At 38.6% G+C, this 17902-nt stretch overlaps 1 protein-coding gene across 1 annotated transcript; it reads left to right on the top strand.

Annotated features, from left to right (window-relative positions):
- Positions 1-409: 409 nt before the first annotated feature.
- LOC148032670 (uncharacterized) lies at positions 410-17449 on the top strand. Its single transcript, XM_087684148.1, has 3 exons — positions 410-601; positions 15992-16066; positions 16758-17449. Exons 2-3 carry the CDS (start codon positions 16045-16047, stop codon positions 16955-16957), a joined length of 222 nt encoding a protein of 73 aa, XP_087540274.1. The 5' UTR covers positions 410-601; positions 15992-16044; the 3' UTR covers positions 16958-17449.
- The last annotated feature ends 453 nt before the right edge of the window (positions 17450-17902 follow it).

A 17902-nucleotide genomic window follows, 5' to 3' on the forward strand; every position in this document is an offset into this window, starting at 1 on the left:
TTAGATCATATTTACATCTTAAATATGCTACTATTTTTAAATCCATTCTCTTAAGCATGTATGCTTCAGTAGCTTCACATATTATGTTTTCAAAGTAAGAAAGTCAAGTCATTTGTAATTTGTTTGTAATTTGATGCCTTTCTAGCAATTTGTATCAAGATAGCTTACAAGGTTCTATATGGGAAAAGCAAGAGATCCACTAATCCATCCTTAGGAATTGAACTCGGCTTCGCATGCAACAGCCTCAATGGCAATTGATATTGGAGATTTATTTATTTGTTTGGTTTAAAATGATGAGTAGACTTTGGATTGAGTTAAAAAAAAAAACAACTTTAATATGATGCCATTTTTAGTACGAGTAGGGCTAGAAATCCACGTATTTGTCCCTAAGAATAGGACCTCAATTCAAACCTAGGCATAGAACCTGGCTTCTCAAGCTACACACACGCACATGCACGTGCGTGCGCGAACATACAGTCACACACACAAATGCCTGCTACGAAACTCTTAATCGAGACTTGACTTTACGCGTGTTTAGCAATAGTTATCAAAAGCGCGAGCACTGCTTAGGTGAACGAAGGATCTTCGGATCAGTGGCACTGTAAGTACCATCTTTCCCATCCATGGATTCTTCTGTATTTCAATCGTCTGCATTTTTTTTCCAAAATGTTGGAATCAAAACGATCTAGCAACTTTGTTAAACCCTAGGAGATGGATTTAGCACTCTCTTGACTGAGCTGTAGTTCCCTAATGTGACAATCAAGCGGCGAGAGTTCTGCTATTATGTCTTCGTGTGGGTACCAAGTTTGAATATAGCCTCTGTAGTCTGATGGTTCTATTTTTATCTTTCTTGGTAGAGAGAGAGAGAGAGAGAGAGAGAGAGAGAGAGAGAGAGAGAGAGCAGCATTAATGTCTACGAAAGGCCCAATCGCCCTCTGAGGCAAAAAATAGATACATCTAAAGTTCAACGACCTATCATATTTCCCTAGTAAAATAAAGAAGCTGTAATCTCAAAGAAACATCTAGCTAGGAAATAACAAATAATTGAGAACACTAAAAAGCACTAGGGATCTAATATAATGTGGAAGTCAGATGGGTATCGAGCTATCTCTCATGACTCTATCCAACATGGAAATGCTGAGCATTGAGGTAGAGCCACTCGATGATGTGCCAATATCATTTGTATCCTTCTATGGTGCCTTCAATGGGGACGTGGATTGGCAAGCTATGGGTGGTGTGCTTTGTAGCTCTTGATGGTTTTGTCTAGGGTGACTCTGTGGTGGAACCACAAGTTGGTGTGGGATGTCCTTTGAAGTATTAGGTATAGCTACAGCTTTGAAAAAGTCAGTTTGGTGTGTGTTATCATGAATCTCCAATATGCCTCCCTTGAGATTGTTAGCACTCCAAAAGGAAGAATGCAAGGCAACGTTGATCTGACAAGTCCATCACCTTGGATAGTGGTTCAAATGCCTTTTGAAATAGATAATCGAAGTGCACATCGATCTCATAGTACATTGGGTGCTTGTATATATAGGACTCCTCAATCTTTAGGTCAAGCTGGCAAATCTAGCTCTCTTGGGAAAGGGAATATGCTCCATAGTGACCGGTCTCTATCCATAATTGGTATGAGCATGTGCGGAGCTAGGCAATGGCACAACATACTCCATAGGACAAGTGTGTGTCCATGTATCTCAACTGGATCACAAAACCATTGGAAGATACATGTAGAAGATGTTTTTGATAGAAAGCCATCTTCGGTATCAAATTTTGGATAGACAACGACCAAGTCTTGGCTATATGTAGTTGAATAGTGTCCATCTTGATGATCTTGTTAAGTTGCTCTCAAGTGAGCTCTAAGAAAGGGAATTCCAAGTTGTATTGTAGAGGTGGAAGACGATACATATGTAGCCCATGTGGCTACAATGATGTGCTTGTCTAAGCATACCAACACTTAGTGTCACCATGTAGTGCTAGCTATCTAGATGATTCTAGAGCAAGTCTAGGGTATCTTTGTTGTGGGGGGACTCCAAAGCTTGTGCATAAAAATCATTGTTTGGAAAAGGGCCTCAGCCACAATAGGTGGTGGATTGGTCTCTACTTTGACTATCTTATGGGGCACTAAGGACTTACTCTTGATCATGTGGGAGATCATTATCACTAGAGGTCTCTCCATTTTCTCCCATTCATTGTAAACCTCCCCTCCATCTAGTAGTGATTGCTCTGCTATAGCTCTCCTATGGTAAGAGGCTCAATCCCCAATAGGCGCTCCATGCAAGAGTGCTGATGTAACCAATGTATCATCTCTAATCCAAGAAAACATGTAGTAGATAGTTTTGCTACCATCAATTGGGCATGATACCAATTGACAATAAGCTCCGAATCCCAAGGAATCCCTGTATGGGCCTAATTACATGGGTTCAGCCCTATTTTAAAATTATGAATAGCAATAAAAGCCTCTTTTATGACGTGATCCAGATTATTAGCCTATTTTGGTCTATTTATTGCCAAGCTCCCTCCTCCTTAGACACATTGTTAGTATACTTCGTTACTTGTAGGTTCTGTTGGAGAGGGGGAGTTGGTGCTAGTGCCCACTCAGCTGGTGAACCGTGACTCACTGCTGTATTTGACTATCTTATGTCTTGGTATATGGATTCCATTTCCCAAGCATTCTTCTAGGTTCTTTCATTCAAGTGCTCTTCTCTATCTTTGCAGTCTCTCTTCTCTCGTGTTGTGCAGTCTATGACAGCAGTTTCATATGCTTCCATCGTTGCACACACCTTTGACATGGTATCATACATCCATGTTTGGGATCATGGTGCTGTTTTCTGTTGTTGCAGGTCTGCTCTCACACTACTGTAGTGCTGATTACCTTCTAATTGCTGCTGTCCATGTGACTCTTATCTACCACAAAGTGGCCTGTTTTCAAGCCCTTGCTGCCTGCATTTTGACATCAGCTGCTTGTGTTTTCATTTTCTGCATTATTATTATTGTACAATGTGCATTTGATGCTGTTACTAACTATGTTTTGCCTTCCAGCATCTATGTTCTCAGTTCTTCCTCTTTGTGCAGGCTGGGCGATTGATTTTTCAAGCTGTGTTTGCCGTGTTTGATCAGATTTTCTTTGTTTCAGCAGTAGTTTTTTATCATGATCTATGGCTACTGTAATGGGGCATGGGGAGATGGTAAAAGATTATACATGTGAGATGAGAGGTAACTGGCCTTTCTTCTTAGAGAGGGTGGTAATGACTTGATTTAACAATAATTACAAGAAGTGAATAAATCACATAAACTGAAATGCAAACTTTACCACTTAAATCTTGGACAATGGATAGCTTGTTGGCCCCAAAACTTGCATCCCTTATGGTGTTTCTTTATCTTTAATTGCAAACGGATGGAGTACAATTGAGATTCTCTAATCTCCTCTGCTAATCCAAGTGCCTCTTGCTATCATAAATTAGTCTAGGCCCAAATCTGACATCAAGTACCACCTAGTACTCCTCAGGCATAACTTATTATAATTTTTGCCTTTGGCACTAACTGATATCTTGAGGTCCTATGTGACATTAATGTGACATTTAATGTCACGTTAAGGTCATAAATATGGAATGTGACATTAAAGTGACATTTAATGTGACATTAAGGTAAATCTAGGGGAACATGCACGAGAATGACCGTCCGGGCTCTTGGGCGCCCGAACGGGGTTAAGGGGAGCCTAGAGAGTAAGAGAGTCCAAGAATAGTAGGACTCAAGAAAAGTGGACGGCTGGCAGAGGAATACGGGTGAGAGGTGCCAGCACTTATCTAGGCGTAGTTGGGGAGAGAAGAATCACTCGTGCTCAGGGTTTTCATCGTTTTTCTTTTTCCTGAAGCCATCTTTCATTGGTATCAGAGCCGTGAAGATTCCTGGAGATCTTCAACGAAAGGGCAGTGACGGATTCTCAAGTGCCCGCAATCTGTTCAGTCGACAGTCGACGGACCGTAAAGTCGTTGGTCAAACGTCAAGTGCCCGCTATTCATTTAGTCGACAACAGTCGACGGACCCGTAAGCCACTGGTCAGACGTGACGTGACACGTCACGAAAAACTTAACGTGACGTGTAATTGTGGTCACGAAACGTATCGAAAGGGCAGCCATTTTTTTTACGCCTGTTTAAAAAACGCGTAAGCTGATCGTGGGCCACCGAATCCTGGCTACGCCTGTTTGTGAATGCCCTCCATGAACACACCAACAAAACACGCATTCTTCTCCTTTTCACGGGCTGAAGTTGAAGTTCTTTTCTGATACGTGTTTGATCAGTCGACTGCGTGTTCGGACTTCTTCTTTTCAGCCTCGACTGTATTTATATCACAAGTACAGGTTCAGCAGGAAGCAAATTCAGGAAAGCGACATTGATGACCAGCGTGATTATTAAAGAAGGGGGCTGAATACTAGTCGTTCTGCAAAGAAGCTCCATTTTCTGCGTGACCGACTTTGTTCGGGCGATAAAATTTGTTCCTTACTCTTCGGATTTCTTTCCAAACCAGCAACCACTGCCTGCTATTAAAATCAGGGAAGTACTTTACTTTGTATGCAAATTTCTTATATTTGCTTTCCAATTCCAGTGTATTAATGGCAGAAAAAGGGAGAGAAAGGGTAATGGAAAGCTCTAGTTCTGGGGACCAACCTATGGTAGATCCCCATGAACCAGAAATACAAGAAGAACAATGGGAAGAATTTTTTGCTACACGAGAGCAATTTGATGATCTTACTGCTCGTGTGCAAGCTCAGGGGGTTCAAATGGAATTTTTAACTCAAACACTCATTGAAATAAAATCTCAATTAACTTTATTGTTGGAAAGAGATAAAAATAAGATAGAAACCTCGGATGTCCCATCTTCATCGAAAGATTTAGATGTGACTATGCGAGATCCTAAGGAACCCCAATCTTACTATAAATCGAGGGATAATCCAGTTCTAAAGGATATGAAACTACCTTAATTTTACGGGGAGGAAAAAGATAGGAATAAAGACACAATCTTTAATTTCCTCCAAAAATGGGAAGATTTACATAAATTAAAAAATACCCCACCACATCTCCAAGCACTGGAGGCTAGTTTAACTTTGGGGCCCAAAGCATATAAGTGGTGGCGAACTTTAAAGGAGGCAAATAAAACACCTGAAACCCGGGCTCAATTTGAATCTGTCTTTTTGAAAGAATTTCTTCCTGAAAATGAAATGGAAAGAAATTGGGAAGATTGGGATTATGTCAGACAAAAGGGACGACCCCTGCTGACATATCTGGAGGAATATCGTGAGATAATCCTCAAATTGGAAGGAATAGATGAATTCCAAAAAACAAGAGGATTCATTAGGGGACTAGATAAAGCCTGTAAAAAGGAAGTAAAACGGAGTTTACCTAAGACGCTGGAAGAGGCAATTAAATTTGCATTAATTCATGATGATAGTATGCGTCCAGGTACACTCACTAGTCTCATTGATACGGAGCCCAAGTCTAAGGAATTGGAAACCTCAAAATTTGTGGGCAAATTTAAAAGGAAAATGCCATTTTTAAAGGGTAAAAAACAACCTTTTGAAAAGAAACCATATATGAGACCAAAGTTAAGTCCTGATGACTTTGATAAGGCCAAAAAGAAAAGTTGTGTTTCAATTGCCTATCCCCTAACCATGCTGCTTGGAATTGCCCTCAAAAGAAAAAGGGGGAAGACAAAGGAAAGGATAAGGACAAAGGCAAGGGAAAAGAAAAACAAATCCATGTAGTGCAGACCTTAGAATTAAAGGGCCATGAAAAGTACAAATCTTTAGAGGTCTTGCACATGGATGTACAACATAAGTATTGTATGTCAACTTCTATGTGGCAGCCTACTTTTGGGCCACATGATTTACTTAGAGTACATGGATTGATAGCTGGAAAAAGGGTTAGAGTCATGATTGATGACTCTGCCACACATAATTTTATAAATTATGCACTCGTCAAAAAATTGAAACTTCCCCAACAAAACAGTGGGGATCAATATGTTGTTCGTATGATGCAAGGCCAAGACAATAAAATATGGGATACAATGGTATCCAATTTGGAAATTGAGATTCAAGGATATAAAGATAAACTTGATTTCCAAATAATGAACATGGAAAGAGCTGATATTGCTCTAGGGAGGGAGTGGCTATGGGGATTGGAACCATCCTTAAAACGTAGTTATCACCATAATACACTGGAATTTGAAAGGGATGGTAAGATTTTTGTTATTCAAGGTGAACATGAAGTATCTGATAATCCTTTGCTGTGTTCTACTGAAGTTCAGAAGCTAATAAAGAAGGAAGTTTGTGAGGTATATATGCTATGGTCTCTTCCTGTACAGAATACTTTTACTTTCTGTAATATAAAGCAACAATTTTCTTATGTTTGTGAGTTGAATGTTAATAATGAATTGAGTAGTTTGTTAGATAAATTTAAAGATGTGTTTCCTTTTGATTTACCAAGTGGTCTTCCACCAGATAGGGGTGATATAAATCACCCAATTGATATAAATAAGGATACACACCCTATTTCAAAACCACCGTATAGGTTAAGTGAAACACAGCATCAAGAAGTTGAAAGACAAATTAAGGATTACCTGGATAAAGGGTTTATTCAACCCAGTAATTCACCTTGGGCTTCACCAATTTTATTGGTAAAGAAAAAAGATGGTTCTATGCGACTTTGTGTTGACTATAGAGCACTTAATAAAATAACGGTGAAGAATAAATTTCCTATGCCCAGAATGGAAGATCTTTTTGATCAATTACAAGGGGCAAAATTCTTCACAAAGATAGATTTAAGATCAGGTTATCACCAAGTAAGAATTGAGGCACAAGATGTTTCCAAGACAGCATTTCGTACTAGATACGGGCATTATGATTTTTTAGTGATGCCTTTTGGCCTCACTAATGCACCAGCTACCTTTATGAAGCTGATGAATAGTGTTTTACGGCCCTATCTAGGACATTTTGTAGTAGTCTTCTTGGATGATATCTTGATCTTTAGTAAATCAAGAGAAGAACATTTGGAACACTTACAATTAGTATTCCAACTATTAAGAACACATTCCCTTTATGCGAAGAAAACTAAATGTGAATTCTTTGCACAAGAGGTCAAATATTTGGGGCATATTATCTCGAAAGAGGGAATCAACATGGATCTAGAAAAAGTAAGGGCAATTATTGAATGGCCACCTCCAAGGAACCTGGAAGAGCTGTAGATCTTCCTAGGTTTATCTGGATTTTATCGTAGATTCATTCGAGATTATGCCGAAATAGCTGTTCCAATGACAGACCAACTTAAAGGGAAAGGGAAAAGTTTTAATTGGGGAACAGATCAAAATGAAAGTTTTCAAAAACTTAAGGTAGCTATTGCTACAGCTCTAGTATTATTAATAGTGGATCCCAATAAACCATTTGTGGTTGAAGCTGATGCCAGTGATAAGGCGATAGGCGCGGTCTTATTACAAGAAGGTCGACCAGTTGCTTTTGAAAGCAAGAAATTAGATTGTGCAAATCAGAATTATTCTGTTTATGAGAGGGAGCTGTATGCAATAGTACATGCAATGAAGAAATGGAGGCACTATTTGTATGGTGCCAAACTTTTGATTTTATCGGATCATGAAAGCATTAAGTGGCTTAATGATCAACCGGATTTACACGGGCGTAAAGCCAGATGGACCAAACTCCTCCAAGAGTTCGACTATGAGATAAGATATAGAAAAGGAAAATATAATATAGTAGCTGATGCACTCAGCAGAATGCCCATCATTAATGAATTGAGTTTTACTCAGTTCACTTCCAATTTGCTTGAATCTTTAAAAGGGAAATGCCAGGTTGATCCGGCATATTCCAACATATGGGAAGCAATAAAAAATGGGGATCCAAATGAAAGTGCTTCTACTGAGGAAGGAATATCTGAGGATGTTCAACAAGGAAATGGAGCATCAGGGGTTGCTCATACTGGATTCAAGTGGAAGAATTTTACCATTGATAATGGTTATTTACTCTACAAGGGTAGGGTATGTGTCCCGAAAGATACAGAAATAAGTCGCCAGATACTCTTTGAGTGTCATGATACCCCTAGTGCGGGACATCCAGGAGTTAATAAGACTTATAGTCTTATTAAAAGGCAGTTCTATTGGCCTGGGATGAATAAGGACATCCTTGACTATGTGGTCAAATGTAATAAATGCCAGGTTAATAAAGCTGAAAGATTAAAAATGGGAGGACTTCTCCATCCATTAGAAATTCCTTCGGGAAAATGGGAGAGTATCTCCATGGACTTTAATGTTGCTTTACCTAGAACACAGAGGGGGCACGACTCTGTGTGGGTGATTGTGGATAGGTTAGCCAAAATGGCTAGGTTCATTCCAACTTCAACTGATGTTAAAACACCAGAATTGGCTAGATTGTTCGTAGAGAACATATACCGATTATATGGCCTTCCGGCAAATATAGTTTCTGATCGGGATAGAAAATTTGATAGCCATTTTTGGCGTGCGGTATTTAGGAAATTGGATACTAAACTTAGCATGAGTACGGCGGATCATCCGCAAACAGATGGGCAAACTGAAAGGGTTAACCAAATTCTTGAAGATATGCTTAGGGCATATGTAAGTAAAAGGCAAACTAATTGGGGAGAGTATTTACCGATAGCAGAGTTTGCATATAACAGTGCCAAGCACTCTTCCACTGGATATAGTCCATTTATGTTAATGTATGGGTTTCAGCCAAGAGCTCCTTTTGCAGTAGGACTGCATAAGGAAAAGGTTCAGGCAGCTAAAGATTTTTTGGAGGATATGAATAGTATGTTAAAATTTGCTCAAGAAAATATTAGAAAAGCTCAAAATTGCGCTAGAGCATATGCAGATCCTCACCAAAGAGACATCTCCTTTGAAGAAGGAGAATTGGTCTATCTTAAGGTGCCTGAACAAACTAAAACTATGAAAAAGGGACAATGTCCTAAGCTTTCACCAAGGTATTGTGGTCCTTTCATAATACTTAAAAGGGTGAGAGAATTGGCTTACAAGCTCCAACTACCTGCTGGTAGTAAAATACATCCAGTTTTTCATGTAAGTAAATTAAGGAAGAAGGTGGGTGATTTGGATAATCTAATCTTAAATGATGAGATTGAGGAGCTATTCAATGACCAATCTATAATCTAATCCACATGAACCAGAAAAAATATTAAATGTTCGTAATAGACGAACAAGGAATACTATTTATCAGGAATGTTTGGTTAAGTGGAAAGATTGTTCAGAAGAAAGCTCAACATGGGAGCGAGTAAGTACTTTAAAGAAAAGGTTTCCCGATTTACAGTTAGACCTTCCAAGTATCGTTTTCGAGGACAAAACCGATTCTTAAGGGGAAGGAAATGTGACATTAAAAGTGACATTTAATGTCACGTTAAGGTCATAAATATGGAATGTGACATTAAAGTGACATTTAATGTGACATTAAGGTAAATCTAGGGGAACATGCACGAGAATGACCGTCCGGGCTCTTGGACGCCCGAACGGGGTTAAGGGGAGCCTAGAGAGTAAGAGAGTCCAAGAATAGTAGGACTCAAGAAAAGTGGACGGCTGGTAGAGGAATACGGGTGAGAGGTGCCAGCACTTATCTAGGCGTGGTTGGGGGGAGAAGAATCACTCGTGCTCAGGGTTTTCATCGTTTTTCTTTGTCTTTCCCGAAGCCATCTTTTATCCTAGGTCCCACATGATGAAATAATTAGCTTGTACCTCACATGTGTAAGTCATCTTTGCACATTTGATTAACTTTCAATTAAATGCTAAGCAAAGCATTAAAATTTTACATCCTTGTGACAAATCTCTTGCTTGAAATCCTTGCAATCGTTTCTCGATTGCTTTGCAATGTACCAAAGCAAAACGTATTGTATTGGAATTTTTCTAAAGGCATCATAATAAAAATAACATTGGCCATTGTTGCTTAACTATGGTAATGTCAAATACTCACTAAAAATTTCTTGCCAGCATAAATATAACATAAGAATCATAAAGAATTCAAAATTGTTGTAAAAAATTCACTGAATGCATTTTGTATCAGTATATCTTAAATGTTTTGGCCAAACAACCATGGCAAAGTATAAATTGAGCATAAACCATGGTTGAACTTTCAATGGCATTCATGAAACAAGCTGATGTGCTTAAAACTAGTTGAATACCATTGAGAATTGATGATCATTTAACTGAAAACTAGCAAAATGATAATTGGTCTTTGATAATCATACACTGATGCAAATTGATGCATATTTATATATTGATGTAAACTGATGTGCATGTATAGTTTGAGAGTTGAAGGTAAAAAACCATACCATTTGCATACCGAATTGTAGTGACTAGTACATTAAATAGTGACCTCATGGCAAACATATTGTGAGCATAGTATCCTAGATGCATATTGAATACATCTGAGATCTACTATACACAAGAGCGGTTCATCATTGAAGGAGTGAAAGTGCTACCTTTCCCTTGAGCATTAGGCAATGCTTTAGACTCCTGCTTTGCTGAACTTGATTGCGCCCGATTCTCGGCTCTAACTGCAAAGCCTTGAGGTAAAGTTGCAACAATTGAGGATGGTCAACTAAGTTATCCTCTTCCATTCACTTAACATCCATTGATGAATAGTTTTGAAACTTCATCAAATATCTTTTGGAATTTTTATCTCTAATCTTTCTCTCTTTATTTGTCAAAATCTACTAAAGTACCAAAATCTCATCTAGCTCCTTAACCTTTGGATGAATTCCAAGAGATATATCCTTAGACACATCACCATGCAAAGGCCTCAACAAGCTCACATGAAAGGGATTGTGTATTTGCCAATGTAGAGGCAATTTCAGTGTGTGAACAACATTACTGGTTCTCTCCAACACCTGAAAGGGCCCATAGTATCTCATACTCAGCTTTGGATGCAACTTCTCTCTACCTTTTATCTTTTTTAACCTTGCCTTTTCAAAACACAGCAATACATAATTACCCTCTATAAACTACAAAGCACATCTATGGTGATTAGTTGCTTTCTTTTGCTTTTCGAGACCTTTGCTTAGGTTATTTTCATGTTTTCTACATATTGATCAGTCCCAAAGATCTTATTCTTTGTGTGCAAAATATGGGGCATTTTCTTGCTATCTTCCACAACCTCACATGGAGCTTGATAGTGGAACTGTGCATTGCATTATTGTATGCTGATTCTATCAAAGGTAAATATTGCTCCCATTGTGATGTATGCTGAAATATATAGCATCTCAAGAGATCAAGGATTGTAGAATTTACCTCTTTTGACAGACCATTTGCTTGCGGATGGAAGGATAAATAAAATTTCAGCATAGTATCCATATTTTCAAATAGTCCCTTTCAAAACAAATTGGTTATCCAAGAATCTTGATCACTAATGCTCGACTTTGGCATGCCATGATACTTAAACATATGTTGGAAAATAAACATGCCACATGATCAATCTTTATCTTCTTCCTCACCTAAATGAAATGGGCTTGCTTATTGAATCTGCAAATAATGGATCATATCCCATCATTCCCTATAGGTATCTTAGAAAGCTCAAAGATAAAGTTCATAGCAATGCTCTACCAAGGTATAGCTAGAATAGGCAAGGATTGTAATAAACTCAGTATCTTTTATCCATCATTCTTCACTTTTTGACATACAACACATGTCTTGATAAACTGCTCAACATCATGTTTCAAAGGTCAATAAAAGAAATGCTCCACTGCTTTAATTGTAGTATCAATATCTCTATGCCCTGTATAAGAAGGAGCATGACTCTTTGTAATAAACTTAGGCCTCAAGTGCTTTGTGACACATAGTCATCCATACATCATCAGAAAACTATCTCTAAGCACTAAGTATTTATACCTTTGGCCATTGCAAAGCTAATCATATCCATTTGTAAAACTTAAATCAGCAACGTATTGATTCTTTATGGCATCCAATTCATAGTGGCACTCGAATCTGAGACTTATATAACAATGCATCAATCACCACATTCTTTTTTCTATCTGTGTACAAATTGAAAGTGAAACATAGATAAGAAGTGGATCCATCTCATGTGCTTCTCAAACAACTTAGTTTAAGTTAAGAAGTAATGCAATGTCTAATGGTCCGCCGTCTGCATTATGAAATCAGCCCTTAAAAGATAGTGTTTCCATATCGAAAGCATATGAATTATAGCAAGCAACTCTTTCTTGTAGACTTGCAAATTTCTTTCTACACCAAAGAGAACATGACTCTCATATGCCATTCTCATACATTTGATTAAAAGTTAATCAAATGTGTTAATGTGACTTGTATATGTGAGGGTGCAAATCAATTATTTCACAATATGGGACGTAGGACCTCGAGATATCAGTTGGTATCAAAGGCAAAAATTATAATAGGTTATGCCTAATAGGTATTAGGTGGTACATGATGTCAGATTTTGACTTAGATTAATTTGTTGGCCACTAATGTTGGTGGTGATATTAGAGATTAGGCATTGATTAATTAATTAATGTTGGTCTAAGGGCTAATAACTGCTCAAGGATACTCAGAAGGCGAATTGGCCTAGCCAATTTAATTATTGGTTGGTGAAATTAATTTTTTGAGCACTAGAATAATTACTAAATTAATTTTTAGAATTAATATTTTAAAAATTAATTTAATAAGTTGGATAATGTTGAAAAATGGATTAGAAGGTTGCCACTTGGCAAAACTTGCCTATGCAAGTAGAAAAAACGTTTTTAGGGGTTGGTGGAAGTCTATTCCAATCATTGTGGGAGAAAAGGAGGTTGTTAGAGAGCAAGGAGAGGCTGTTGATGTGATTTGTAGCCACTAGGGTTTAGTCTTATAGCATGTGATAGCAGTTTGGGGCTCTCTAGGACAGGTGACAACAGCCCAAGATCCTTTTGGTATAGATGACAACATCCATTTTACTCTCTTGAAGAGTTTGTAACAGCCATCTTAGGATCATTTTTACTACATTTGTAGCAGCCCTTTCATGCTGAACTGCTGCCTCCACAACATGTGGCAAGTCCTCATTAATGGCCTGTTGTTTGGGAGCATATGTAGCAGCAACAACTTGCTGTAATAGGTCTATTCTACCATTTACAATAGGCATGGAGTCTAAAGAAAGTGAGAAAAGGCCTCAAAAAAATCACCAATGTCATGTATAGCTAGCATTTGAAACTGGTCATGTGAAAATGCTGCATTTGCAATAGATATGGCATCCCTATTGACAAACATTTTCTTCGTGCGTGGATCATACATGCGATAGCCTTTGCTTTTCGAACTATAGCTAATAAAAATACATTTTGAGCCTTATTATCAAGCTTTCCATGAAGCTCTGCCGTAGGCTATACAGCCAAAAACCCAAAAGTTGTCAACATTGGGTTTCTTGCCATGCCAAGCTTCAAACGGTGTGATTGTTTTCAATGCCTTAGTGGGTGCATGATTCAACACATGATTTCCACATTGAAGGCCTTCTAGCCAAAATTTATGAGGTAGCTCCTTGCTTTTCAACATATAATGAGTCATTTCCATAAGAGCATGATTTTTTATTTCAACGACTCCATTTTGTTGAGGAGTCATTCTAAAAGTGGCTTGATGCGCAATGCCATGATCAAGCAAATATGCCTTTGTATATACCTAGACTAAGCCGATTCTCTTCTCCTCTTAAGGCACATTGCCTTTAGATGGGAGGTTGTTGGGAATAAAGGGCCATCGTGCCTTTTATATGTGTACGGGTGTGAACACACCCTTAGCACATTTGTACTTTCATATATATCTATCTAAAACCTAAAGAGGTACACTAGTCTTTGTACCGAATACCCATTGTGTCGTGCTCACTTTCCTTTCTACTGTTCTCTAATCTTTGTGTGTGTTATTTGTCGCGTTCACTCTGAGCTCCTTCAGGCTTCATCACTACAAAACTTTTTAGGAGAGGGTAGTAGTTGTTCGAATTTTTGCGATGAAACTTCGAAATTTTTCTCTCTACATCGTTTTCTCTCATCCTTTAGTCATTTCTCAAGTTTGCTCAACAAATTTCAGCCATTAGAGGTAGAGAGTTTGATTAATGATAGCCATCTCACGAGCTACACGTTGATGCACTTTGATCCATGATCCAGGCTCTCTAGACATTTATACTATCATTAAATGTAGTTATTGTCCCTAGTGTGTCCTAGGTACTAAATGCCATTAGGGTTAGGTTTTCTTTTAGGGTTTCCTATGATGGTTAAGCCATTAGGATTTTATTTTATTATAAAAAGATACTTTGTTCGTGATTAGCACATGAGTGTGGCATTATTCATTTTGATCACCTTGAGCGTTGTATTCTCTCTTGCTCATTAATACATCTTCTCCAATTTTGTGATTTAGTTATTGTGGATCGATTAATTCATTCATTATCTTTCATTGTCTATCAATTAATCACACAATTACTTCGCCCTTGGCCAACACTAATCTCTATTGTAAACCCTAATTTACAGTAGAAATTAGGGTTTGATAGCCACCTTGCTAAGCATGCTCAGAATTAAGGACCTAGTACTTGAATTCCAACAACTGAAATTAACGAATTTTAGGGAGATTCAAGAGACTAGCTAGCGAGTTTTGAAATTTGGGCTAAATTTGTTTCTCAAGGAGCAAGGTAAAGGCCAATCTATGAGCGAACCAAGGGGCAAATTGGTTTGAAGGCTTATTGATCATATATGACAGTTGTACTCCATCCATTTGCAATTAAAGATAAAAGATACCACGAGGGGCGCTAGTTTTGGGGCCAACAAGCTGTCCATTATCCAAGATTAAAGTGGTAAAGTGTGTATTTTAATTTATGTGATTTCTATACTCATTGTAATTATTGATTAATCAAGTTATTACCACCCTCTCCAAGGAGGAAGGTTGGTTTCAAAATTGGAGGGGCTTTTCTTTGTGGTATCCTCATTTTGCATATAGATGCTTTCCATCTTCTTTGGGTAAGGTGCTCTCCTTCTCCTTAATGCCAGTCACCCTTACATGAAGTCTTCTTGCTTGCCTTAGTTTCTCCTCTTGGATACTTGCATTGACCCTTTAATGACAACCTTGTTCATTCTTACTTGGTAGCTTCAATCTTGGCTTCTATGTCTCCAGCTAGTTTCTCTATGCGATGCAACTTACTTTCTTCCAATATGACTTTGTTGAGGACTTCAGTTGTGGGGTCCACTTCTTGCTTAAGGGCTTTGACTTGATCTTGGAGTGTCTTTATAGGAGCATCCATCTAGTTTTTATGTCCGCCATGGTGGTGAGCTTTTGAGCCATCTCCTTAATGGAGTTTTTTGGCAAAGAGATTCAAGCTTGAATCTCTTTGGCTTTGTTCTTCTCTTGTGATGAGAATGTCTTGGATGTATTTGATTCTTTTCCTTGCAAGGCTATGGAGTGCACTTGTCTCCTTCCCAAGGAGTGCTCGCCGAAAGCCTCGCAATAACCTTTGCTACATAGAGCTTTTGTGAATATGTCTGATCTATTGTCATGTGTAGGCACATAGACCAAGCCAATCTCCCCTGCATGGAGTCTTTCCTTGTTATAAGGATAATTCACCTCAATCTGCTTCGTGTGAATATTCATCGCTGACATAAGTGTGTATGCACGTGGCTGTGGATGTGAACACCCCTTCCACCTCTTTGCATTTAAGGATCAAAGGTTTGGGTGTGCACTTTCAAGGGTGTGAGCTAGTAGTACATCTATATTCTACAATGTTATTAGAGCCACCCATCACTTGCTTTATCTGAAAGTTATCCCTCTGTCATATCACAGGCATTCCACTGTGCTTCAACTTCATTAACATCTGGTCAATCTTCTGCTTGTGATTGGTCTACCAGGATAGGTGTGTTTCTTGTTTTGCAGCAGCAGAGGTTCTAACTGATTCATCAGTACTATTAGTTAATCTAATTTCCCCCCCACCTCCACTCTCCTCTGACATCACTTTGTCATTGGCAGCATGCTGCTGGCAGTCTCTCAAACAAATACCACCACTCACTACCTCGCATTAAATGGACTGCTCCATTCGCAAACGTCGGTGATGACTTGTTTAATATTGTCCACTGCTGCTCCATTAATCTTGTAGTAAGTCAGAGGTCTGCCAGTTCATCATCTGCTCAGGTCGGCGTACTCTTCTTCCTCATAATCTACATGCATCTGGCTTCAAGCCCCACACTGGCATCTGCCACAGCCACTATCTGGAATCCCTATTTGTCAAAAGGAATTCCATCTATCGGCATCTCCAAATTCAAAATCTCCATTCAAAAAATTTCTAGCATTGGGTTCCCCCTCTGGGAAACCAAGATGCAGCTGCTACTCATGCAAGAAGGCATATTGTTCTGCAACTTTGACTTGCTGCCAGAATTATGTGAAAATTGCACCAAACTTTGTACTGTTCATATGTTGATTGTGCCAGGATGAAGAAGTACAATGGAGGTGGATTGAGGTTTTCAGTGTGTATTACATTCTGGTGTTTTTCCATTGATGATTGATGAACCCTTTTAGTTTGGTGGCCATAAACAGTTTGCACGACTTATTTCCATCATAGTGCTGAAAATATGCTTTACGCTGCATTGTGCACCTACCATTGCTCATATCTGCAATGCCCAAGCAACATTACCACAATCTGTGTGTCGTTGGAAGTTTATCTTCCAATCTGTTGTCAGTGTATAGATATGTATTTATGTCAGGAGAAAATTCTGATCTTTTGTCCTCTTATTGATAGGTTGCATAACCAGCAGCAGCCCTGATCTTGCAGTCCTTGATTTGGCAGATACGATGGCAAGATATTATGTTACAGGGACAGCATGCGTGAAAATTGCTCTGATAAGCTTTGGTATTGGAGTTATTGTGGGTTACAAACTGAATAAAACCATCAAGAGAACAGCTACAAGACTGCTGAAAAAGATTAGAGATGGTGATTGAGAAACAGTCCTAGGGTTTCCGTCATTATCCTTGTTGGGCGACTTTGCAATACATTGCACCTCTTTCTATCCACTAATGTGCTCAATCCTGGCATAATTCTTTACTTGGCATTCATGCACTGTTCCGTATGTGCAACTATCAAATGGAGAGGAAATTTTGGAAAAACGGAGATGAACCTTTGTTTCTTTTGACTTGTAACTCTGGACTAGGATATGTTCCTCAAAGTTGTAATGTTTAGGGAAGTCTATGAACAAACTGAGAGCATGGATGAGCTAAAGCTTTGTCCTTTTGACTTATTACCCTAGATTAGGATGAATCAATTAAGTTGCAGTTTTAGGGATGACCATCCACCAGAGCAAATGCTTACATAGATGTGGTGTGAGAAACTGCTGTACTTCTAATAAATGTTCTCCTTGCTTCCCAAAGAGTGCATGGAAATTTATCAGTCTCTGAAGCTTGCATCTCCAACCCAACCCAGTGATGTAAGTGTTTTGGTGCTTTGTTACTACATTGTGCTTTGTTTTCATTCTTCTCGTGTCACTACATAGGCAGCTAGCTCTGTTTTAGCTAGGTTATCATGGCACATTTATCCCTGGAGGCTTCATAATCAGGTTAAATATTTTTGTTTCAAGTAGTTAACCAAGGTTTCAATGCTCCTAATCATAAAGCTGGTTAGCAAAGTTGTATGGAGACAGTGTCCTTGCACATGTAATGTCATGCCATACATGTTTGGATTTTGCAATAGAGATTTTCTTATCACCTATTGTTACTCTCAAATGGTTGCCAATACACTTAATACCTCATCTTCACTTCAGAAGGTAGATCCCCATCCATCTTTGGTCAGAAAATATCATAACCCAACACAAGGTACAAAATTCCACAATGGCGAGGAAATGTCAGTGGCCTTGTATCCCATAGTATTCACGAGATCTGCATATCAAGTGT

The sequence above is a fragment of the Lygodium microphyllum genome, chromosome 8, assembly GCF_053477565.2.
Source record: "Lygodium microphyllum isolate KBCC chromosome 8, Lygodium_microphyllum_v1.1.10, whole genome shotgun sequence".
Classification (NCBI taxonomy): Eukaryota; Viridiplantae; Streptophyta; class Polypodiopsida; order Schizaeales; family Lygodiaceae; genus Lygodium; species Lygodium microphyllum.

Coding starts and splice junctions, on each gene's coding strand:
- LOC148032670 (XM_087684148.1), top strand. CDS start 16,045: ATGGACTGCTCCATTCGCAAAC. Junction 16,067..16,757: donor GGACTGCTCCATTCGCAAAC/GTCGGTGATGAC, acceptor TCTTATTGATAG/GTTGCATAACCAGCAGCAGC.